This window comes from Microcaecilia unicolor, chromosome 5 (assembly GCF_901765095.1).
Source record: "Microcaecilia unicolor chromosome 5, aMicUni1.1, whole genome shotgun sequence".
NCBI classification, from domain to species: Eukaryota; Metazoa; Chordata; class Amphibia; order Gymnophiona; family Siphonopidae; genus Microcaecilia; species Microcaecilia unicolor.
This window is the reverse complement of record NC_044035.1, coordinates 311,986,034-312,011,456: the sequence shown is the minus strand read 5'-3', so window position 1 is coordinate 312,011,456 and position 25,423 is coordinate 311,986,034. Positions and strand designations below refer to the sequence as shown.

General features: G+C 42.9%; 1 protein-coding gene across 1 annotated transcript in view; it reads right to left on the bottom strand.

Moving 5' to 3' along the window:
* Positions 1-23,837, bottom strand: part of DNAJA2 (DnaJ heat shock protein family (Hsp40) member A2) — an 85,252-nt gene extending 61,415 nt beyond the window's left edge. The window contains exons 1-2 of the mRNA XM_030204384.1: positions 23,673-23,837; positions 2,435-2,494 (exon numbers count right to left, since the gene is read on the bottom strand). Coding sequence (XP_030060244.1) covers positions 2,435-2,494; positions 23,673-23,750 — 138 coding nt within the window. The 5' untranslated portion in view covers positions 23,751-23,837. The remainder of the gene's footprint in view (positions 1-2,434; positions 2,495-23,672) is intronic.
* Between the last annotated feature and the right edge of the window lie 1,586 nt (positions 23,838-25,423).

Below are 25,423 nucleotides of genomic sequence, written 5' to 3'. Positions count from 1 at the left end.
AACAGCATCCATGCCCGATGTAAATTTTTGACCCTCGCAGCTGCTCCTCTTAAGTTGTTTCCCCCCCACAATTCTTCTCATTTTATCATATCCCACTGCACCGAAATGGGAACCCTCAGGCCTCATGAATATGAAAGGTCTTCGGGGGCTTCCTCGTGCCGGACATAATAGATGGCATGACCGACAGCCCCGACACAGACTCCGAGGAGGAGATATTTAAAACTTCCACAGCCCAGATAATTAGCTCCAGGAGTTTCTCCTTCTAAAAAAGCCTCACCGCTATGGGGTCACCCCCTTCGTCCAGTGGCAATTCCCCATCTTCTAGAGGGTCTGCGCCCGCTGTAAGGGAATCCCCTGAGAAAGTGTCATCCCCTGCATCTGAAGCCACGGAGGCCTCACCTGAGTCACACAAACATTTTAAATGCTGCCGTTTAGGTAAGCGCGCTGTCGGGAGGGTCCGAGACCCCTGGGGAGGGTGGCGGAAACCTGAGGGTACCCTACCCTTTTTAACAAAAATGATTTGTGCATCAGCAGCACAAATTCTGGTGAAAAAGGGATCTGCTTAGAATCTAAATCTCCTGGATCCGGAGTGAGAGGAAGGTGTGGCTGCACAGGCTTAGCTAGGCCTAACCCAGCTGCAGAAGCTGCACCACAGAAAAAACCACGGCAGCAGAAGCACGCATCAGAGGTACTTGGCATTCCCACCAAAAGAAACTCCAATGCTGCACCACCTTCCATAGCGGGCCGCTCAGCTGATTCCGAAGGTGTAGCCTGTGCAGACAAATGCGCACAAGAATCGCAAGCTCCAGATGCTGCTCGCTGGTTCCCATACTGGGAGCAGTGCTTCACAGACTCCGATGTATTGGACATTGGACGAACTAGCACTCCCGCTGAGAGGCTGATAGCGCCGCACCCCCTTGCGCCAGTCACTGCCTGCGCTCAGCACACAGCTTCTTAATGCCAGTTCCGGTTTGACTTTTTTGTTTGTTTGGGGTTTTTTTTTTTTTTAACACTAAATAGCTATTGCTTAGCTCCTGATTTTTATTTTTTAAAGAGCCAGGAGAGGAAGCAAATGGCCAGAACTCAATCTTCACAAGTCCATGCACCTGGGAGCCGGCAGGGGGAGGAAAGGGAGGGCCCCAGTGCCACCAGGTGTACCCAACAGGATGCCTCAACCCCAAAGACCAGACTACTACTACTACTCCTGGGGGAACGGGAAAGGAGCCGTCAATCCACAGCTGCACAGTTATGAGGTTCTGGCTGCTGCAAGTGACAACATATACCAAACCTCTGAAGTTCTCTCTATCTCCACCTGCTGGTAGAGGGACATAACCCACAAGTCTCTGGATTGATCTGTAGGACGCTATGGAACAGAATTTAAACATGTTTGAATAAGATATAGATGACAGTGACAGAAGAGTTGCAAGGCTGAGTAAAAGGCACAATGGGGAAGAGGAAGTAGTGCTGGTTTAAGTCAGGAAATGTATATGCTCATCTACGCAAAGTATCAGAGATCCAGAGAGGAAAACAGAGAATGGATGTACCAACTGATCTATCTGCCTATCTAGTACATTTACTTCCAAGAAGAAAAACTACCTTGCAATGTACCATTATGCTAAAAGTGCACATTTTCCTTTCTTCTATCTACTCCCCACCATCCTCTCTTCCCTTGCCCACAGTCATGAGCTTACTATAGTAGAAGCCTGTCCAAGGTAACAGCAGTAGGGGCATAGGTTTGTAAAGGTAGAGAAAAAAAAGGAACTGAGTATAAGGCAGTGAAGAACCTGGGAGAGAAGTGAAGTGTACACTGACAGCTCTACACACATTTATCAATATCATGCTGTGTGCTGCTTTCTCTGATTTTGGACCAGACCCTACTTTAGTTTAAATTTTTATTCATGTGCAGTGGAGAGCAGTTTGTCAGGAGCTGCTGTCACCGGTGGCATTTTTTATGTGGTATAGCCTGGGCATTCCACCAACTTCTACTTGTTTGCTCCATGTGTCTGGTCACCCATGTGCAAATTAATATGCTTACGGATGTACAAACAGAAAAATCGACATGCCTCACCAGACATGCTCTCTTCTTCTGAAATGTAACTTTAAAAAGAGGGAGGAAGAGGAGAAAAATCTTCAAAGAAAAAGCTTATTACAGACACCGGCTGCCACTGTGATTGACAGTTAGCCAGGACTTATCAAGATGTAAGTATTTCTGTTAAAAAGGCGAACTGTATGAAGCAGAAAAACTAAAAATCACAATTGTAAATCTCATCTATAATACATATATTAGAAAGAATTTTATCACAGCTGGCTGTTATTTCTGAGATCCTAATATAGATTTTCAATTCACTTCTACCACAAAAGACTGTCAGACTTTCACAAGTGGCACTTCATGCTGAACTGCATTAAAATGTGAAAAACTAGCAGAAACTCTTACCTTGTCCCCTGCATTTGGATTCTTATCAGGATGGTATTCCTTGGCTAGTTTTCTGTATGCCTATTAACAAAAAGAAGGCAGATAAACTTTGGAAACAAACTTCTATAACTTAAAATCAACAACCTGTGCAGCCCTCCAGTCCTTCAAATTAATGGATGCAGCACACAATTTTTTCTGGAACATTACTGGTAGTCTTCCTTGCAAGTAGGAACCTTCAGTTTCTTTAATAAATATTGAAATCCCATGGAGAAAAATTATTTCAAGGAAAAAAAATGGAGAAACTCAGTGGAAAAGGATTACTATTTTTCCAAATAAGTGGTGGAGTTTACTGAATGGTGATGTTTCTTTCTGATGTTTGCACAGGATACCACTGACACTCCCTACTTCTGACTACCCACTGCTCAATCACTCTCCCAGTTGGCTCTTTAACATATGGGGGTCATATGTGGTTCCCATAATCTCATGATTCTGGTCAAGTTGACTGTCTTTGGTCCTCTTTTGCCCAAGCTGATTTTTCTGTTACCAGCCAATTGGTATCTAAGTTTGTCAAGGACTTGTGTATTTTTGGACCCATGAAGAGTGATGCTTAAAACTATGCCAAGGATACTATTGTCCCATGTCATGACTAATTTTTTTTGCAGGCAGGATGTTTTCCAAAAGCTCAGGGAAGTGAATTGAGTTAGTCCGCCTGTTAACTTTAGTACAGAAACAGTTTTGGCTGGACTTTTATGAGAGCTTAGACTAACTTTAAAGGTTACCAAGCATTTCTGATGCAATTGGATCCTTTTGCTGCATTTGACCTGGCAAACCATGATATCTTGTTAGCTAAACTATCAGAGGTTGAGCTGATGAATATGGTTTTGGTATGGTTCTCGGGGTTTTTGAAAAACTGATCTCCACAGGTCCTTAAGATTTTTCTGTTAATCTTCTTCTTGGGATATTTATTTATAGCATTTATATCCCAAACAAGTTTGGGTTCAATGTGGCTTACATCAATCTTTAAAGCAAAGTACAATAAGGATTAAACAAAAGTAAAAGACAATAAGGGGTGTAAATATCATAGCAGAATAACTCATTTGAAAATAAACTAGCTAAGAGAATTACAATGGTCAACAGAGGCAAGGAATTCAATCAATAAAAATGCTTTCAACCATTTACGAAATTTTAGGTAATCAGAAGCACCGCTAATTGACTTTGGGAGGGAATTCCATTGCTTAGTAGCATCATGAATTTATTTGTAATGAAGATTCTCACAATTCGGAAAATGGAGAAGTAGACAGTCTCTCAACGCAGGGTGAGTATTGCATGATGGTAATTGCAGCAGAAGACTGAACAAAATTTGATAAACAAAGGCGCACAGTTTAAAGATACATAGGGTTCCCCAGGGATCCCCGCTTTTTCCTATCTTTTTAAATTTTTATAAAAAAGTGACATGGGTAGGATTTTGAAGCCTCCGAGTATTGTGTTTTTCATATGCAGATGATATTGTTCTGTTTACATGAATTTCTGGATATGAGCAGTGTTTTTTTATGGCCTATTTGTGTGGTTCTGCTCTACTAAATCGAAAATTAATCCTGATAAGACAAATATACTTTGGGCTGGGAACTCACTACATTGTAAACTTCCAACTATTACCTAAATTGGCTGGCAGATCCCTATTAGGGATGAAATTAAATTGCTGGGTATCCACATAGCTAACCCAGAATCTATGTCCTCACAAGTGAACAGTGTGGTCTGTAAATCATTCTATAAATTGAAGATGTTGCATCACATTTGGAATTTTTTAGATCCTACTCTTTCAGGTTGTCAGTCTATGGTCTTGTCTATTCTTGATTATTGTTAACAGTGTTCACCTGGAACTCCCAGATAAACAATTAAAGAAAACTGCAAATATTCAAAATGCAGCGGTTAAACTGATATTTGGAGGCACATGGTCTGAACATGCTACTGTGGTTTCCCTGTAAGGCAAGGATTGAGTTTAAGTTACTGACATTAATTTTCAAGGCCCTCTACGGGTTAAGCCCTGGCTATTTACAAAATCATGTAAGGCTCTACCAGCCAAAGACAGCCCTTAGATCCTCTCAAGATGTCCGATTGGTAATGCCTACTGTATTTCAACTGAAGAGTACATTTAACATGACTATACTAGGTCAGGGTTCGGAATACCTTGCCTTTGTGTATTAGAGCTACATTTGATTATATGAGATTGATGCTTAGTGAAAACCTGGTTATGTCACAAATTTTTTGTTTTACTGTGTTTGATATCATGACTATGATTTCTGGGGCCCTGCCACAGAGTGACCGAGAGCTGTACTCGACTGATCAGGTAAGGAAGGAAGGCTTACTAAGGTGCGCTAGAGTTTTTAGCATGTGCTAAAACGCTAGCACGCCTACAGCACAGCTTAGTAAACAAGGCCCTTAATGTTTTTTTTTTAAATTTCAATAATGTTTGGGTCTATAAAATATTGAGTGGAGTTGAACGGGTAGATGTGAAGCGTCTGTTTACGCTTTCCAAATATACTAGGACTAGGGGGCATACGATGAAGTTACAATGTAGTAAACTTAAAACGAATCGGAGAAAATTTTTCTTCACTCAACATGTAAACTCTGGAATTCATTGCCAGAGAACGTGGTAAAGGCGGTTAGCTTTGCGAAGTTTAAAAAAAGGTTTGGACGGCTTTCTAAAGGAAAAGTCCATAGACCATTATTAAATGAACTTGGGGAAAATCCACTATTTCTGGGATAAGCAGTATAAAATGTTGTGTACTTTTTTGGGATCTTGCCAGGTATTTGCGACCTGGATTGGCCACTGTTGGAAACAGGATGCTGGGCTTGATGGACCTTTGGTCTTTCCCACTATGGCAATACTTATGTACTTATGTAATAATTTGATGTTGGGTTTTTGCATATTTTTCCTTTCTTATTATACTCCGCCTAGAACTATTTTGGTTAAGTGGTTATAAATGCTGAAATTAAATTAAATCATATCATGAAAGCCATATAGGGCATCTTATCAAGCCACGCTAGTGGTTCCCGCACAGCAATGCTGACGTAGCACATTCAAAGTGTGTGGGCTTTTAAGAATTAAACACTAGCTTCCCATCTAACACAGCATTTCTTCAAAAATTAATACCATTGTTCATCAAGTTCATTACTCTAGTCACTTTCAACTTCCTTAATCCTTACTTACCCACTAGAACCCTTCGCTCTTCTGGCCAAATCCTACTGGTCATTTGACGGTACAAGGTACTCTTGCTTTAGTGTCTTTATCCCCATACTTTGGAACATCACTTTACAGATGTCCTTTCCAAAATTCAAGACCGTTTTAAAAACTTATTAGTTGGCATTTCAACAGTTACCTCAGTGGAGCAAGTGAGTGGCGAGTCCGCTGTCATTTATGGTATTCAGTCCCGACATTCAGTCCTGTCTTCCTAATGTGTCTTAGTTTTACATTTCTGTTTGTAACCTAGGACTCCTCTTATAATCAGTTTACCTGTTTTGTTTCTCATATTTTATTTTCAAATTTATGTTGTAAATGACTTTGAAAATACTCATTTTTTGAACTGCGGTATATTAAAATAAACTTGATACTTGAAAGAAGCAAGGGATTATGGTTATCAGATGGCTCCAAACATCTAAAAGTCAGAGTTGAGTCACCATCTATTCCACCTGAAAATGTACTTCTGAGTTTGGGTCTGGAATATGCAGCACTTTAGCTAGATACACTCAGCTGCAGGTTTTTAAAAAACTGTCTTATGTTTTAGCTTGTTTCACACTTTATGGTCATTGACAAATTTTAAAACATTTTAAAGCTTAAGCCACATTTCTTTTGAATGTTTGATATGCAATAAATATTTAACTTGAAGAAAGGCCTGTGTAAAATCTCTTCCTGCCTGGTATTTGTGAGGGTACCACATACTCGCTACTTTCAAAGCTGGTATTTTAACATCTGTAATGGTTCAAAGTGGAAATCTGCCTTGGATTCAGGGAACCGGCCTACCTCCAACCACCATGACCAATAGCCATTTAGCTGCTGCGTCAAATCAAGGCAGTGCTGAAACCAAAGGGGCACTGCACTTCCTAAGCAAGACACATAAAAGACTGTGCTGGGGCCAGGGCAGCGATTAGGAGTTTTAAGAAGCAGCTACCATAGGTGATAAAAGTTAGGATGAAAACTGGTTTAAAACTAAAAACAAAGGCTCCTACTTAAGACTAGATTTTAACATGCAAATTTCAAAGAAAGACAAATGTACATGTTAGACTTTGATCCATCCAAGGTCAAATGCTGCCTCAGCTGCTAAACTAAAACTTCTAAACTAAAACTTCTCAGTAACACTACTACTGCTTTAACTAAAATAGCAGTTAACATATACATCACAAATTGTATCTTAACTCATTAGTGCTTCCGTTTTAGTTTTATGCACATAAAATATAGCAACTTAGAAATATTTTATTTAAATTTTTTTCATGCAACCTTCAATACAGCCACACTAATATTTTTAAATTTAAACTACCATTTATTTATTGCATTTGTATCCCACATTTTTCCCACCTATTTGCAGGCTCAAAGTGGCTTACATAATTTTGTTAAACACAGTTAATCCTGGATGTCAGGTACAATTATTTCTTTTCTTGCATTCACTATACCTATATTATATTCTGGGTACGATTCAACAAAGCAGTGTATCTACAGTCAGGATTGCAGCTAAATAGAACAAGCTTTCAAAAGCATCCATACTGATTTCTCAGAAATGCAATACAATAATGATTTTACTAACTGCAATTGATTTTTCCAAAGTTTGTTAGTATTGCCAGCTTAAAAACGGCAGAAGCCTGAGAGAAAGAGGAAGCTTGCTGACCTGGTGCATGGAGGCTTGGAGGAAGACAGAAGCAGTGCCCTGGAACAGCGTTGGCCACCTGACATCACCAGAGCGACCTGAGGAGGTACAAGAGCCAGCAAGCCCCTAAGGGGCACACCAAGCCCCTTGTGAGCCCCAGAGGTTCTGGTGAGCTGTCCTTGGGATTTTGTCTTCTCCGGGTAACTTTTTAAATCTTTATTCACTGTTATGGAAAAGCGAGTACTCCTGCTCCAGGCCCAATGGATAAATATCTTGTGCCTCCAAGTAAGGACACCTCTCCTTTATTGGCTACTGGTCTTGAATTTGGTGCTTCTAAGTTCAAGGGATAGGCATTCCCCTAATCCACCTAGCACATCATTTTCCCTTCCTTCAGGGGATTTATCCAAAGATGTTTTCCCCCCATGATGGGTGGCCCCGCTTCAAAATTCAGGATCATCATCTAATAGTTCTTTGAAACCAGATTTCTTACCCCATTTACTAAACCACATAGTGGCTGCCGTGCGCTAATGCCAACACAGCCCAAAGTGAATGGGATGTGTTGGCATTAGCACATGGCAGCCGCTAATGCCGACGCAGCCCATTCAAAGTGAATGGGCTGTGTTGGCATTGCCACATGGCTTAGTAAACAGGGGAGATTAGTGAGGTACCTCCCTTTGATCGCAACTATTATTGACGTTTAGAAATCGGTCCAAAGAACTGAAGCTATGTTGCTGCTGGGTCCTGTGCAACAGTTATGTGACTTTTCACAACATATAGTCTCTAAGATAAAAGAAATGGACACTTGTGGCGAAACTGGGAACTTTCATGCTTTGTGATTTGTAATGCTACCCTATGACACTTCTTCCCTTCAATGTATTTTCCTTGTTTGACCAGCAAGTGGTGTTTGTCCTCTGCATTATAGCTGTAACAGAGGTCTGTTTTTTTTTTTTTTGTAGCTTACCTTCCCCAAAGAAAAAAAGGAAAAAACCCGAGGAGAAAAGTAACCTGAAATGTCATTGGTTAAATACCCTCAGTGGTAATGCTCTGTGCGCTGATTGGCCCTAAAGCCAAAGACCTAGCCCAGAATGTGCCAGAACTCCCCCGTCTAAGCTGGGAGTGTGGAGGGAGTAGATCTTTGCACTGAGACCCTTTTATTTTTCATGACCCCTCCAGGTACTACTTAGGTAATAAAAAGTGTTGTAGATTTAACATTAAATCCTTGTTATTTTACCTGTTCACAATTTAAAACTTTTACCATTCACTGTTCTACCTTTTTTTTTTTTTTTAAATAATAAACTTATTAGTTTGTTAGCTCTGTGGTCCTGAACCAAGAATCCTGGCAGTTTGTGTTCACGATCTGCGCGTGTTTTTCTACGATCTGTGGGCCCAAGGATTGCAGCTCCCAGTGTCCCTAGAAAGCACCAGGGAAATAACTTGTGGGTGGGAGACTCACCCAGAGGAAAGCAGGACCAGCAGGTGGGTGGAGGGTATGTCAGTGTAGGCATACGTGTGCAGGTGAAGGCATGCCTGAACAGTGCTGTGTTAGACCCTCCAGGTGGCCACAGTGTTAACCCAAGGTGGGTGCTAGGGGTAGCGCTCAGGCATTACATGACAACACTAAATTGCATCAAATAGATAATCTTCAGAAAAAGAATGAATCTCAAATTGGAACTTTGCAAAGTGCTGAAACATCTGGGATCAAGGGTATTTTGATCCTACATAGACACTTAGAATTTTTAGAAAATTAGCCTACAGCTAAAAATTTCAGATTCTTAAAGGAGAAATTTGTTCTTACCTAATAATTTGCTTTCCTTTAGTCGCTCCGGACCGGCTCAAAATGTGATTGATGGATTGTCCACACCTTCCAGCAGGTGGAGACTGAGAACTCTGACTCTAGAGAGAGAGAGACAATAAGAGTCCCTGCCAGCTAGAGATAGATCCAGTATTATCGTAAAAAGCAGAAGAAGAAAAGAGAAGAACTACATTCTGTGCATCCGTGAACTTGAGCAGCCACCGGCACCACGCTAACAAAGAGCATGCCTCATGTTTAATGTGCCTTCTGAAAAAAACCAAACATACTGCACATTAGCTTTATTATTTTTTTAAACGTGTTTTGTTTTATTTATTTTTTTACAAGAACAATGCAACAGCAAACATATGAAAACCAAACTTCTACATAAGAAATAAATAGAATAATCAAAAGAAGGGATCTGGGCCGGTCCAGAGGGATTAAAGGAAAGCAAATTAGCAGGTAAGAGCTAATTTCTCCTTCCTTAGCGTCCCTCCAAACTGGCCCAGAACGTGACTGATGGGAAGTAAAGCAGCATCTTTATGGGAGGGACCCAAGCAAACCAGCCATGAGAACATTTGCACCAAACATTGCATCCTGACAACTCTGCACATCCAATCTGTAATGCTTCAAGAAAGAATGCAAGGAAGACAAAGCCACCACCTTACAGATCTGTAAGAGGAGAACCAGAAAGCGCTCTGCTCATGATGCCACCTGTCCTCTGGTAGAGTGCGCCTTCACCCCTTTGGGTACTGCTTTCCTGGAGAGAAGGCAAGCGGAGGCTATCATTTCTTTAAACCACCTAGAAATGGTGGGTTTAGAAGCTGCTAAACCCTTACAAGACCCTTCAAATCAGCAAAAACAGATGATCCGTCTGCAAAAACTCCTCAGTAGACTTCAAATAGTGCTTCAGGACCCTCCTGACATTGAGACACTTTAAGCAATGCTGATCCTCCAACCCGGAGGAAGAACAGAGCACAGGCAACACCACCAACTGGGACAAATGAAACAGAAACAAAACTTTAGGGAAGGAAGGAAGGAACGGGGCAACGCTTCCCAGTTTTTCGCAAATTCCAAAGACGGAGGCCGACAAGAGTCTGCAACTCCACCCTCCTAGCCGAGGCAATGGCCACAAAAAATACCGCCTTGAGTGTCAAATCCTTCAAAGTACAGGACGCCAAAGGCTCAAAGTGTTACTTAGAGAACCAAATTAAGAGCCCATAACGGAAAGATTTTCCGGGAGAGAGGACACATGAGGCCCGCCCCCTGTTAAAAACCAAGCAATATCCGGATGAATAGCTAGGGCTTTCCCCTGAACAAATCCCCCAAAACAGGAGAAGGCCACAATTTGAACCTGTCAAAGCCTCGTTATAAAAACTCCAACATCTGGGCCACCAAAGCGCAAAAAGGAGAGATGTCTAAATCATCACACCACGCCTCAAACACTCTCCAAGCTCTGACATAATTAAGAGAAGTAGATCGACGCATCATTGTCACAATACTCGCTGAGTAACCTCTCTTTGTCAATCGCGCCCGCTCAAGGGCCAAGCTGTAAGACAAAATCAACCTGGGTCTGGATAAGCTACCGGGCCCTGGACCAGGAGACCGAAAGCCTCTGGAAACAAGAGGAGTTGACGAGAAGGCACAGGAGATCGGCATACCAGGGGCTGTGGGGCCAATCCGGCGTCACCAAGATCACACAACCACTGTGCATTTCAATCTTCTAAATTAGATGGCCTATTAGAGGCCATGGAGAAAATGCATAGTGAAGACCTGCTAGCCAAGGCTGGAGAAGTGCATCTACCCTTTGCACTTTGAGATCCTTTCAGCGACAAGTATAGCGGCACCTTCGCATTGAAAACGGATGCAAAGAGATCCATGACCAGAAGCCCCCCAATGCTCTATGACTGCCTGAAACGCTACTTCGCCGAGAGCCCACTCTCTGGATCCAGAGTGTTTCGACTGAGAAAGTCTGCCTGAATATTCTCTGTTCTCACTATGTGGGTCGCTGAAAGAGTAGCCACATGCAATTCCACCTGACTCATGAGTTGAGCTGTTTCCTGCTCCAACTGGCGACTCCTCTTCCCTCCTTGCCAATTGACATAGGCCACCGCCGTGGCGTTGTCTGATATGATGCAAACTGATTTGCCAATCAGCAGAGGATGAAACGCTTGTAGCGCCAGCTGAATCGCTCTAGTTTTGAAGAGATTGATCGAACTAGAGGTCTCTGACTTGAGACCAAAGACCCTGTGCATTATTGTCCCTGACAGTGTGCTCCCTGTCGGCGGATACTGAGGCATCCCCTTGCATAGGTTGGACGTCTGAAGCCACCAGCGGAGACTGCCGTACTCCTGCGCTGGCAGTTGCAATTTCCTCTGCAGGTAATCCCTCTGCAGCGACCACCTGGAGAACCGGGACTTCTGAAGAGATCTTATGTGTGCTCTGCCCCACGGCACCGCCTCTATTGTTGCTGCCATGGAGCTCAACACTTGAAGATAGTCCCTTGCACACAGCACCAAGCTTTGCAGAAACTGTCGAATTAGCAATTGTAACTTGAGTATTTGGGCCTGTGTAAGGAATACTCGACCCCGCCGAGTGTTGAAGCACACTCCTTTTTTTTTTTTTTTAATAATTTTCAAATAATACAAACCATGTATATTTACAAAGAATGTTAGAAAATAATATTACAGAATATCTCCAAAACTCTAACAAAATAAGGTAATAATTCTTCTTGCTTTGACCACAATAAATCAGACAAGATACTAGGAATTAAACTAAGGAATTATTTTCTTAATAATTAATTGAGAGGAAAAGACACATAAACCAACTAGCTGATATTACTCGCATATCAAACTATGTGATGATTCAGGTAGATCCAATACCACCACTTTCCTCTTTGGCAACCACCAATACCTGCAATTTCTCATGGTCAAGAAACACATAGTTAACTTCATTTAAAGAAACAAAACATCTACATAAATATTTCAGTACAAAAGATCCACCTAGTGCGAGTATTCGTGGCTTTAATGCCAGAAACTCTCACCGCCTTTTCTGCGTTTCTTTATTCAGATCAGGAAAAACTTGTATCTTGGCCCCCAGGAATAATGCTTTCATATGTTTAAAATATAAACGAAAAATGTTATTCCTATCCGGCTCCAGTGCAAAGGTCACAAGGAGAGTGGTACGGTGAGTTATCACCTCCAAAGAACTTTCCAGAAATTCTGTAAGGTTAAGTCCAGGTTGAGAGCCTTGGGGAGGAGTTCTGATTCCTGAAATATATTGAGCTCTGGTAATTGGTGGAAAACCCTCTACCGGAACTCCCAAAATTTCACCGAAGTACTTTTTTAACATGTCTATTGCTGGAATCAGTGGAGACTTTGGAAAATTTAAAAATCTTAAATTGTTTCTCCTTCCTCGGTTATCAAGAAATTCTAGCTTCCTAGCTAGAATTTCCCTTTCTTTAACCATTACTCCTGTTAAGTTCTGCAGTTTTTGTGTCTCTTCTCCTAGTGTCTCAATTTTTCTCTCATTTTCTTGTAGTCTCCCGGATAGGACACTTTGTTCATGCTTTAAATCTAGGTATTCTGTTTTAATGGAGTTTGTTACCTGGGTTAGGGTGGTATTAATTCCCTGGATAGCATCCCACAGTGTCTCCATCGTAATAACAGCTGGTCTTATTGCCACTCGACTTCTCTCAGGAGCAGCCTCCAGAATCAGGGGAGATATCAGGCTTTCAGCCCTTATACTACCAGCAGTGTTCCGTTCTGGGGTTGAGGTAGCGGCAGGGCCCCCTTCTGCAGCTCGAGATCTCACCACTTCGGAAGGGTCATCGAACTGCTTCCCTGCCGGCACTAAGCTGCTTCCGGGTCGAGGAGGAGCTGTAATCTGAGGCGGGCTTAACGAAGCCGCCTCTATGCTTCGGTCCATCTGACCAGCATCGGGTCCCGTCAGCGTTGGCGTCTGCAACACCTGGACTCCGAATTATTCCAGCGTCTTTTGCTGGGTAGCCGGTTTCGCGGGGTCGGAGGAGGCTGAAGCCCCGGTCTTGCCCTTCCTCTTCCCCATAATATCAACGGGGAAGAGTGCTGCGTCCCAGGTATGTCCGCTGAGAAATCAGGAGCTCCCAGACGTACGTCCTCTCACAGCGCCATCTTGTCCTCCCTCCAGCGACTAAGACGGCTGCAGACGATTCTTTTGTGAGTTGACCACCCAACCAAGGGATTGCAAGAAGTGAATCACATGATCCGTGACTTGCACACTCTTCTAGTACAACTTTGCCAATCTTCCAAGGATGAACTAGGATTCCTTCTTACCCAAGAGCCACTGCTACTACCACCATAACCTTTGCAAAAGTGCAAGGGGCTGTGCAAGGCTGAAGGGTAACGCCTGAAACTGATAATGCTTGTCAAACACTGCAAAGCGCCAAAAACGTTGATGCATGGGCTGAATCGGAATGTGCAGATAGACCTCTGTTAGATCTAGTGCAGTCAAAACCTCTCCGGCCTGATCTGCCATTATGACTCAGCGAAGTTTCCATACAAAAGGTGGATACTCCGAGAGCCTGACTGACCACTTTGACGTCCAGAATCACTCTGAAAGAACCCTCTTTCTTTGGAACGACGAAGTGGAATACCGACCCTGCCCGAGTTCTGAAGAGGGAAATGGACAAATAGCCTGAAGGTCGAGAAGCCTTTCCAGAGTATCCCTGACCATGCCTGCCTTAAGGCAAGACTTGAAAAGAGACTCTAGGAAAGCATCTGGAAGAGGATGCACAAATTCTAAGGTGTACCCTTCTCAAATAACCTCTAGTACCCACTGATCGGAGGTAATCTGGGCCCACCTACAAGAAAACTGTGCTAAGCACACTCACACAGGAATTAGATGCTGGGCCCAGAAACCTTCACTGTGCCAGACGAGTGGGAGACAGGCAAGAGGCTCCTGCTTCTCTACCCCCTCTGTGAGCTCCTCGAAAAGACCAATTCCTCTGAAAGAACCGGGACTGCTGTACTGGAGCTGCTCTACCTGGTCTAAAGCAACGAAAATCGCATCCCCGACTACAGCTCGAAAATATACTGTGTTCCGATGACCTAGGACGGTCCTCCAGTAGCCGCAGGACCTTAGTATCTCCCAGACTGCGGACTAACTTGTCCAACTCATCACCAAACAACAGAGAACCCTGAAAAGGGAAATCTACTGGGCTTAGACTTAGAAGCCGCATCCGCTGACCAACCTCATAGCCAAAGAGACCGTCTTGCAGCTACTCCCAAAGCCATAGACTTAGCGGAAGCTCTCAGCAAATCATACAAAGCATCTGTCAAAAAGGTCAATCCCAACTCAATCAGCCACGTCAGCATCTATGACAGCCAAATCATCCGAAGATCTATCCAGGACCTTCTCAAGACCAGTGAAAGCAAGCTCTAGCAACCAAGGAACCACATATAGCCGCCTGCACTGTCAAAGCAGAGACATCAAATCTACTCTTCAACAAAGCCTCCATATGGTGATCCTGAACATCCTTAAGTGCAGGGCTGTCATCCACAAGAACCATATTCCTTTTAGTAACTGCTGAGACTACTGCATCCACCACTGGAGACTTCAGAAGGGATCTGTCCAAATCAGGGACCGGATACAGACAAACCATAGACTCAGCAGGTCTATTGCCCCATGTAAGCCGCATTGAGCCTGCCATGAGTGGGAAAGCGCGGGGTACAAATGTAACAAAAATAAAAATAAAAAATAAAATAATAGAGGAATCTGACACATCCCACTGTGCCTGAATGACATCCTCGATATCCTGATGTATAGGAAAGGTCTTCCCTGGCCTTCGAATGCCATTCAATAGGAGATCCACCTTCCGTCCCTCCACGGCAGGGGGCTCCTCTTCCTCAAAAAGTAAAGTAGTGGAAACCAAAAAAAAAAAATAGTTCCTGCAAATCTTCTTTGTGAAAAATTCTAACCAGAGAGGGATCCTCCCCCAGGAGAAGAGACTCAGCACCTGAGACTACCTGACCAGAGTATTCAGCAATATGTCCTTCTAAAGAAAAGTCTTGCTCCTCGAAAGAAGGCATCTCCTGGTCTGGATGAGAACCCAGGTCCTCCTCCAGATCCCAGGACTCCCTGGGTTGCTTAGCCGATACCAGCTGACCTTTCACACACCTTCTGACAGAAGCGGAGGATCTGATTTTTGCAAAAGAAAAGCCTTGTAAGTTTGCAGGACAAATTCCGAAGGAAACCCCCTTTTTGACCCTACTGGTAGAAGAGGTAGACTCCTGCAGGCTGCTGTGCTGAAGCAGACGGTCTGCTGACACAGCCAGTGAAGACAAGATGGTGGTGTTTCCCACCAAAACCGGAGCCGCCAACTTGTCCTTCCCCACACCCGAATCTTTATCCCCCCCCCCCCCCCCCCCAAAGGCAGCCACCGACGAGATTCAAGGAATGGGACCTGCCTCCGGCAAAATCTCAACCACAGTGCAAAGTGCAAAATTTACAGCAACCACTTGCTCCTAACCCCCACTGCTGACAATGCACAGCGGTGGAGTTTCTCTGCCATGGTGGCTAAAGCCAACGACACAGCTTTTATTTATTTTTTTTAAAACTCCAACGCTGGAGCTGGCAAAGAAAAACTGAGGCCAACTGCTAGAAAGGGAGGGAAGGGAGTTGCCTTGCTCACTTGCTCTTGTATCAATCAGCTGTTCGGGTTTTATTTACTTTTTTTTTCCAGCGGCTGCCTCTCCCTGCCTTAAACAGCTCTTCCCCCGAAGAGACTGAAGCAATTAAAATAATAAGCAGCTCAGCTTGCTACAATAGGGAGGACTTTGGGGGAGGGACCCAGCCTTCTGAGTGCGACACCCCCCCAAGGCTGACAGAGACCCCCACCAGCCTCAGCCTCAGGTAAAGACCCCGAATGCACAGAAGATCCACTTAAGAAGAAGAAACTACACCAGAAAACTTTGTAATTCTTAAAGCATCAGCTATTTTAACCATAGAAAAGGAGGAAAAAAGAAATCCTAAAATAAAGAGACTGAAGGGCTCACCACCTTCCACCTGCAGCAGACTGAGTTTACTGGATCTGTCTGTAGCTGGCAGGGGCTCTTACTGGCTCTCTCTAGAGTCAGAGTTCTCACTCCACCTGCTGGAAGGTGTGCACAACCCATCAGTCACATTCTGGGCCAGTTTGGAGAGACGCTAAGGAAGTTTCCTGTTTGTCCACTCTTACTTGCTGAGAAAATATTTGAAAGAAAGTATTGCTTTTTTCTAATGCTATTAGTATTTCTAAATGTTACAACCTGTTACTAATGTGGTCAAAATTAACCAGGATGATTTATGCTATCACCTAGAGTTAACGATTCTTTAAATCTAACAGAATGTTTGGAGACAACACAGGATGATATTCCCACTTGTGCTACTCTCTTGGTGTCATTTTCTTTAAAGGTGGATAAGATGTTTTCAAGACATGTTTTAGTAAAGCAGCTTTCTTGCTTTGGGGAAGGAAACTTCAGATTCTTCTGGATGTTTCTAGAGCTACACAAGCAATTTCAGTTTAAATTGAGAGTTCAGGCACGGTGCAATTTTCTTTTTAATATTTCCTTCCAAATGTATAATTACTTGTCCTGATGCTGCTGTTAGAGAAGGAAGCAAGATCATTTTTTGGGTGGATATATATGAGATCACCAAGAATTTAGCCAGGGTTATTATGGAGTAATCTGGATTTCCTTTTATTGTTACATTATCGTTCTTATGTGGGCTAAACTGGGTTTTTAATGGAGTGCTTCGTACAGCTTAATGATAAATTTTAATAAACCGCAGAACCCTATGGCTCTGAAGAATAGAAAGGCAAAGTCAAGAGTCAGCAAAAGTCCAGAGAAAATTTTAAAAAAGCAGCCAAATCAACGGCTGCTAAAAGAATTTATTTGTGTAACAATCTTTAAAGACAAGGGGCCCTGTTTACTAAGCAGCGCTGTAGGCATGCTAGCGTAATTAGCACACAGTAACACTAGAGACACCCATATACTACTACTACTACTACTACTACTTATCACTTCTATAGCGCTATAAGGCATACGCAGCACTCCTATGGGTGCCTCTAGCAATAGCATGTGCTAATTTTTATCATGTACTAAAATCACTATCACACCTTAATAAACAAGGCCCAAGGGGTGTTATATATTGTTCTACCATATAGATGTTTTAGTCAAAGACCAACATGTTTTGGCAGCTGGACTGCCTCATCAGGGGCACATTTAATCTTTATAGTAGAACAAGACACCTTGAGATAGTAATTTCAATGCATAAAGATTGACTACACTGGACTCCTCAAGGCCAGTGTGCACTGCTTTATAACTGAAGTAAATGCCTTCTTTTACAAAAACATACCTCATCTTTAAAGACTGCTTCTCAAATTCTATCATCAGCCACTAGTTGGTTCTTCTAAGAAAAAAAAGCAGCCAGTACCCTATGGCTGCAGTGCCTTCTTACCAGGCCCAAAATGGAAAAAAAAGCTGCCTTGTATTTACAATAGGATTCTACATCAATACTGGGTAAAGAATTTTTGCCAGGTTTAAATTGAATTAGGAGAATATGCCCCATCATAATTACTGGAATACTCGCTAAAATATTCCAAATAAATATTAAAAACAGCTGCAGTATATGAATCTCTTGTAGTTCTCATAGGCTGAATTTCCTTCCACTTTAAATAGAGCTGCAGGTGACTTCTGCAGCTCACACTTCCCACCAACTGGGATTTCTGCTGATGTTTGTCGTTTTAGCATTGCAAATATTATCCTATGCATTCCAAATTCCATTCATGTGTCCTTTTATTTCTTGTCCAAGTTATAGTCTAAGTGTTTTTAGTTGGTCAGTTATCTAGCAAGGTACTATAAACCAAGATGATGTCAATTTATTTTTCAAATGGCAGCATATCAAATAACCAACACAGTTGAAAACCAACAACCTCTCTACCATTTTACCCACACTCTTTCACCCAAGTATTTCAATAAAATAATCATAAATGACTATCAATCAAGATAGCTGCTTGAGGGGAGGTAAGGAAGGAGCTGCACTTGGCTGTATCATCTATTGGGTGAGTACAGGAGCATGCAAGGTGAGGGCTTGCAATTTTCCCTCTACATTGCAGCCTGCTCCCCCTTACTGTCAAGACATGATCCCGCAGCTTCTCTTTCTACTTCAAGTAAGCTTAGAGTCCGGTGGGGGGGGGGGGGGGGGGGGGGGGGGGGGGGGGAGAACACATTAAGCAGTGGCCTTCCTGGAAAGTGATATTTCTCAGTTCTGGCAAGTAGCGCCACCTCCTCCCTCAGGGTCAGAGGCGCTGCGGCTGCTTGAGTTGCAGAAGATATACCACATACACAGGGGAGATCCCTTGATATCTCAACACCAACAGAACATCTTTCTTGGGAGCAGCAGGTACTAACATACCGAAGATATGATGGGGGTGTCAGTCCTGTAAGTTGATCCATTGGGACGGTTGGAGGGAATGGAGCTTTGTGTCATCAGACTGCTCCCCGTACCCTAGATTCTCAGTGCTGGTGAAAAACCAGATCAAGTCACCCTTGATACTGTATTAGATGCTCTTAATTTACTGCAAAAGTCAATTTCAGCATTAATGAATATGGTGCTTACAACTTATAAGAATACTACTGTATCCTCTGGGGAACTTAAACTGATAGGAGCGTTTGCTTAAGGTGGAAGGTGCAATGGCTGAGCTTGATAAAGTTTAGACTCAATCTGAAAGTGGAATTTATTGAAACATTCAATACTTAAATTTAAGAGTCCTTTATTTTCCTAAACATCCTGTGCTCCAGCCTGCAAATCAATTTTAGAAATATATGGAGAGTGTTAAATTTCTAGATCAGCATTGCTTCCTTTACCTAAAGTTTATGATATACCTTCCAAAAAAGTAGAGCTAGCTGGAAGGGAAACAAATGATGTGAATACCGCTAATGATAATCAAGTATCTAGGTGATCTCTCTGTAGATTTTACTGGATTCCCGGAGCAATCTGACCGCTGAAGTGAATATGGCTATCTTGATAGTTGTTTTGTTTTCTCCACAGGATCATGAGCACACTAACTTTTTTTTTTTTTTGCTAATGGACTGATTTGTTTATGAGCAAGAAGATTTGGATAAGATTTGGATATTTCCTAATACATACCAAACTACACAAGAGCATAAGAAGAACATTTCTAAGAACAAGGCAGGGGGTCTTGTCCCATGGGTGTCAGTTTCAAGTACATTTTCCTTGTAAATGTGTGGCAGTAGTTTCCTCTGTTACGATATATTCTTTGACCCTGAACAATACAAAAAAAATGGAGATACCTGGTCTTGCCTCAGGGGAACAGCTGATACAGTATTGGATTGGACAGGGGGATCTGTAGAGTGCGATGGGATAGTTGGGCATCCTTTATTTTTTCTGACTTCCTCAAGTGCCATGTTTCAGCGTTTTCACCCGTCTCTCCCACAATCGTGGTCTGTGCAACACCATTAATATTGTCTTTTGATAGTTAATTTTTTTCCTTTTTATCTTCTACAACGCTTTTCTTTTTCAAGTGTGTATTTGTGTAATAGAATATTACATTTTAAAAAAATGATAAAAAGAAAGGTCTATGATATTACAGATAAAGATACAAAAGGCCAGATGTACTTATTCCTTCACAGACAAAATGGGAAATTCCTTCAGTATATCTGCTCCTAAGATTTTTATTAAACATTCCATTCCCTCTCATCAACTTAATGGGAACTTCCTGTTGACCTTGGGCTTAAAGATGTTCTAGGTACATACATTCCATCATAAATAGAGTAACATAATTGTTCTCAATTCTGTGTAGCTCAGCAGCAGCACCACCCCACACTAATGAGCTCACACGGGCTCTCAGCAAGGTAATCATCATACACTTCTTATGATTCAACACTTGTTTTTTTTCCTTCAGTACTAACAAATATAAACATGTCAAGAGAGTCAAACACAGGAACATCTATGGCATATAAATGGTTCCCTATGTCAGCACAGAACCCCTTTCCATCTCAACTAAGATGTTCCATTATTTTAATTCCATCAATACCATAAACACCACTTTTGTCAAGTCACTGTGCTTAGATCTCTCACGCTGATTCAACCCAAAGTGTCTAGCCTCTTCCAAAACAGGTACTGACTGTCCTTACCAGCACAACAAAAATAAATTACCACAATGCACTAGAGTGCTAGCAATGTAAGGTAAGGATGAACAAATCAATGGTACCAGGTCACCACTGCAGCTAGAAAATCCCCCCCCCCCCCCCCCCCCCCGGTGCTCACCAAAACAGTCTTCCCATCTGCACCATGTGGCTTTCAGCAAATTTGAGCCTTGTAGTGCAGAACTCCTGTGCTGGTCTCATAAGATTTCATACCCCAAGAATTCCTGTACTACACAGCTCAAACTTACTGATACAGATGCACAATTAAAAGAAGCAATAGTAGACTAGAGAGCTAATGGTGTCTTCCAGGTTCAAAGAGTAACTGGGAGAGCATGGGAATAATGGGGGGGGGGGGGTTTGAGACTGTTAGAAACAAGAGGGGAAAACTGCTGGTTAAGAGGCTGAGAGAGACAAGAAAGGGACGCCTGAGAGGGGGCATCTATATGGCAACTCCAGAAGGCCAGTGTCAAACCGATTTCTATGGCCTGTGTCCTGAAAAAGGCAAAGACATCAAGATCAACTATGCATATTCTTTATCAAATTCATATCATATGCTATGAGTATTTCAGAGGAGGAAGGGAAGACAGGGTGAGTGGATGAAAGAGACTGAAGATATGAAGTGGGGGCTGCTTGCTATGTTCTTTTGCCAGCACTGTGCAACGGTGCTTCAAGGGCCTGATTTACTAAGCTTTCTTTCCTCTAAACCAAAAATAAGAAAACAGGTTCAAAGGGAGCTGCTGCAGCACCCCTTACCTCCAAACAGGCTCGGGGGGGGGGGGGGGGGGGTGGCAATGATGTCAGTGACTCCAAAGTTTTAAGGCTGGCTCTTGCATTGAGAAAACCAATCATAGCCTGATTTCAATATTTATAGCCCCTCGTGTCTATTTTTAAGATATTCAGTTTAGTACACCTCTATTCCTCCAAACCACTGGTTCAGGGCAGATTACAGAATAAAATATTTAAAAAAAAAATCTCAACATAATGGATATCTAACATGCAAAATTTAAAATATCTGTCCTAGACACTAATACTAAACTCCAGCTTTCAACCTTAATAACAACCTCATTTACATAGTCAAATACTTTGTAAAAACCCACGCTGCCAAACAATGATGAAACATCACACAGGGCCCTGTTTACTAAGGTGCGTTAACATTTTTAACGTGCCTACAATTAGTGTGCGCGCTAACCGTGTAGACACCTATAGGAATATTGTAGGCACAAACAGTTAATGAGCGTTAAACATGCTAATGCAGCTTAGTAAACAGGGACCATAATTTCATCTCTCTCAAATATCCTGAAAGAGTTCCACAATTCAGCCCCTTTACCCAAATGTCCATTGTTCTGTACCTACCAACAAACATTTCTCAATGGTCTAATTAGTTTCAAATCATGGATAGATCATACATTTCTCTGAGGGGTATACATTGTCACAAAGTCTTTTAGATGAAGCGGACTTAAACCATAAAATAAAAAATTGAACTTTAAATTCAATTCTAGCCAGCAGTGGCAACAAGTGAAGTTGAATTAGACAAGGCTTCATATATTTCCTCCTCCCCCCCCTCTCCCAGAACTAGTGACAATCAGTTGAAAATGATTCACTTCTAAATATTGTTTCAACCTTCATATCATCTTAAAATTAAAAAAAAAAAACATTTCTGTACTGTACTACTAACATGAGACTCCACCATTATCCCAGAGTCAAGAGACACTCCTAAAAGTTTTATTTCTGTGGGGGAGCCTTGAGGGGACTCCCTATGCCATTCTCTATTCACTTGAACATTTTCCCTGCCAATTTACTTGGCTGGCTTGCCATTTCAAAAAGTCTGAAACTTCAATATCACTCAACATATTGATCAAACATGATGTATCAAATCAAAAGCTGCCAATAAGTCCAACTGCACTAGTCCAATTCAGCACTAGAAAAGGTAATAATACCAGTATTCCATTGCCCATTATATGTCCAGTACCTCAAATTTTTAACATAACCTCTACTACCTTGCTCCACTTAGCTAATTCAAAATCTGTCTACAATTAATAGGTGTGATTTGCTTACAGTGCCAAACTATCTTTATGTTGGACCTTCAAAGAGGTCTAAGCGTATAAAGTTTCTGGAAGCTCCTACCTCGATATGTCAAAACCATCGTGGATCTTAAACCATGAGGCTGCTGAAATGCATCAGAATCCCATGCAGGCATTGCTAACCTGCAAGCTGCTGTTTTCTGTATTCCCTAAACATAATCTAGTTGCAGACCATAGGGCTCCTGAAATGATGTTGCTAAATGGAAAGACACATGGCCAGAAAGACTAGCTATAAATTGGGTTCAACATTATTTATACATAGATCTATATGCGTCAGGAATATATTTTATTTAGAAGATGTGCTCTTTTTTATGGGCTATATTTTCAATTACAATTGTATTGGATGAAAACAACAGCTGGTAATTGTATTGGATGGAAACAAAAACTGTAACGAATGTTTTCAGTTAAGAAATGAACTAAGACATATCTTCTCAAGAAACTGTGACTATTCCATATGCACTAACAGTTATCTTGCCAACCACTGCATAACACAGTACCATACATTCTTGTAAATGTAATTTAATGAATGTAATCTCTACCAACTGTTAAATGTACGCCACACTGAACAAACTCGTTTTTGGATAATTGAGGGATACAAGTATGAATAAATAAAAATAATTTAGCTGTATAGTTTTTCTTACTGTTAATATTTGGAATGAAAGGTATGCTTTTATTCTAGTCCTATTTAAAATAATCTTCCTTGAGGACATTGTCATAAACCTGTTTGCAACCAGATTAATTGTAGGATCTAGTCTCTACAGTCACGTCTCTCCCCTCTCCATTTAGCAACATCATTTCAGGAGCCATATGGTTTCAACTAGATGATGTTTAGGAAATACAGCAGCATGTTCCCGTCGGTCTCTGCTTCCGTGACATATGAAGCTACAGAATAAAAGCAACGGCTAGGGTTGCTGCACCACTTTACTATCTGATCAAGGTCATGGGAACGGAACGCCGACTCCGCCGGGAGGAAGGAGAAAGCCATCCCCCCCGAGCTCAGGGAATATACCCCGGAACCTCCTCACACCTTACCAAAAATTAAGTAGGGAACAGGAGAAGCTTTACTAGGGGAATCAGAAGCAATAACTGAACAGGTAGGGGGCGTCCTTCGAACTACTCAGCAGTACCGTGGGCCGGGTCCTGAGAAGCGCTCCCCACCCGGATTTCCACGTTCCCTTCACCCCTACCGACAGGTGCAGGACCTGGTCAGAACAGCACGCTCCGGCCTTCTTCCCAGCTCCTTCCGCATCAGCTCGGCCTAACCCGGCTGGGGCCTCTCAACCCCCAGGCCTTCCTCCTTCCCCCCCGGCCCACCTCCCCTTCCCCACTTTCCTCCGCTGGTACCTTCTTTAGCTCATTGTCGCTGGCGCCCGGGGGCACCCCGAGGAGGTCGTATAGCTTAGTGTCCGCCACATTCGACATCGCCGGCAGCTGAAGGGGCTGAGAGAGCGCGAGCAGAGAGCGGCTTCACCGGCCGGGAGCTGACTGAGAGAGAGAGAAAGGAGGAGGGTTAGGAAACGGCGCAGGGGGGCACGCACGCTGCGTAACTGAAGCCACGCCCCCTCCTCCCAGCTTCCTTCCTGCCTTCACGCGGCGCCTCACGTCACGTATCCGGTCGGTGTTGTGGTGACTTGTATTGGATTGCGGGTGAAACGAAATGACTTTGTGAAGGAGCTGCTGCGCTATGTTAGAGGTGTTAAGCGATTCTTTTCTCCATAAGGACGTTTCGAGCCGTTCCTTATGTTCATTTCAGTTTTGAAGAGTGTTGGTTGTGCGTTCAGTGCCTGAACTGTACCGGAGCAATCTGAGTTCAGGACTGGTCAGCCTGGGGCTGGTGGGTGTCAGGGGTAGGGTTTGGATATAGCGCGTAGAGGAACACAAGATAAACCAAGCTCCATCGAGCCTAGCCTCCTGTACCCGATCACGTTCCAGAAAATAGATTCATTCCGTAGTGGCTCGTTTTCAGGACGAAGTCAGAGCTTTCTGTGTATCTCCTTTCTTCACACTTCCACTTTCCCCCCTGCTTTCCAGGTTCAACTCCAGTGGTCTTCCCCATCCACTCAGGCAAAACCCCCGGCTCTCTCTCCCATTCCTATGCCTAGCTCTGATTCAACCGGCCTCTCCTACCGTGATCTATTAGGGAACAGAAGAACGTTCGTCCTACTTCCAACTTCCAGACTGCTAGCTTCCCTTTGAGGTTCTGATAATTTAACAAAACAAATATGAGTATCCCAACACCACCCTTCCTAGTGCAGTCCTGTAAAATGCATAAAGTAAACCTCAAACAACACTTTCCACAATTGACCAAAATAACTCGCTGCTTACTTTTTCTAGAACGCAAATGTGACGTCTGTTCAGGCCTGTGTAGCTGATTGCTCTAGTTTCCTTCCTCCATCAAAGTGTAGAGCAGCATGCAGATTTTTTTTTTTCTGTATGCGTGGGATAAACATAAAGGAATCCTGTTTAGAAGGAATGGTTCTGTGGAATCTTAGGGGAGATTGGTTGGCGACCCTGGTAATTGGGAAACAAAATGGGAGCTGGGCAGACTTCTTCGGTCTGTACCCTGATTGTGACTGAATAGATAGGGATGGGCTGGAGTGTAAATTTTAAGGGGCTTCAACGTTAGCTCCAGAACTTAGTACAAGAACAGTACTGGGTAGACTTCTACTGTCTGTGCCCTGAGAAAGGCAAGGACAAATCAAACTCGGGTGTACATATAAAGTATCACATAATATGTGAAACTAGTAAGAAATGCCCGTTTCTGGCAAAAATGAAACAGGCGCTAGCAGGGTAATCCCCCCCCCCCCCGTCCTCCCTCCCGAGTTGCAGACACCGCCCGCCCTCAACATCACCGTGTTTTGACGCGAGGGCGGAGCTACAGTGACTGGAGCCTGCAGGCCAAACCGGATATCTCGGGCGCCTCAAGTTTCCGGCTTGAGGCTTCAAAGTGCCTTTTATATATATAGATGAGTTTATGTTGTTGGGCAGACTGGATGGACCGTACAGGTCTTTATCTGCCGTCATTTACGATGTTACTATGTCGTCAAAGACTTGACAGTTTTCCAAATATGTAATATATACATAAATCCCACAGA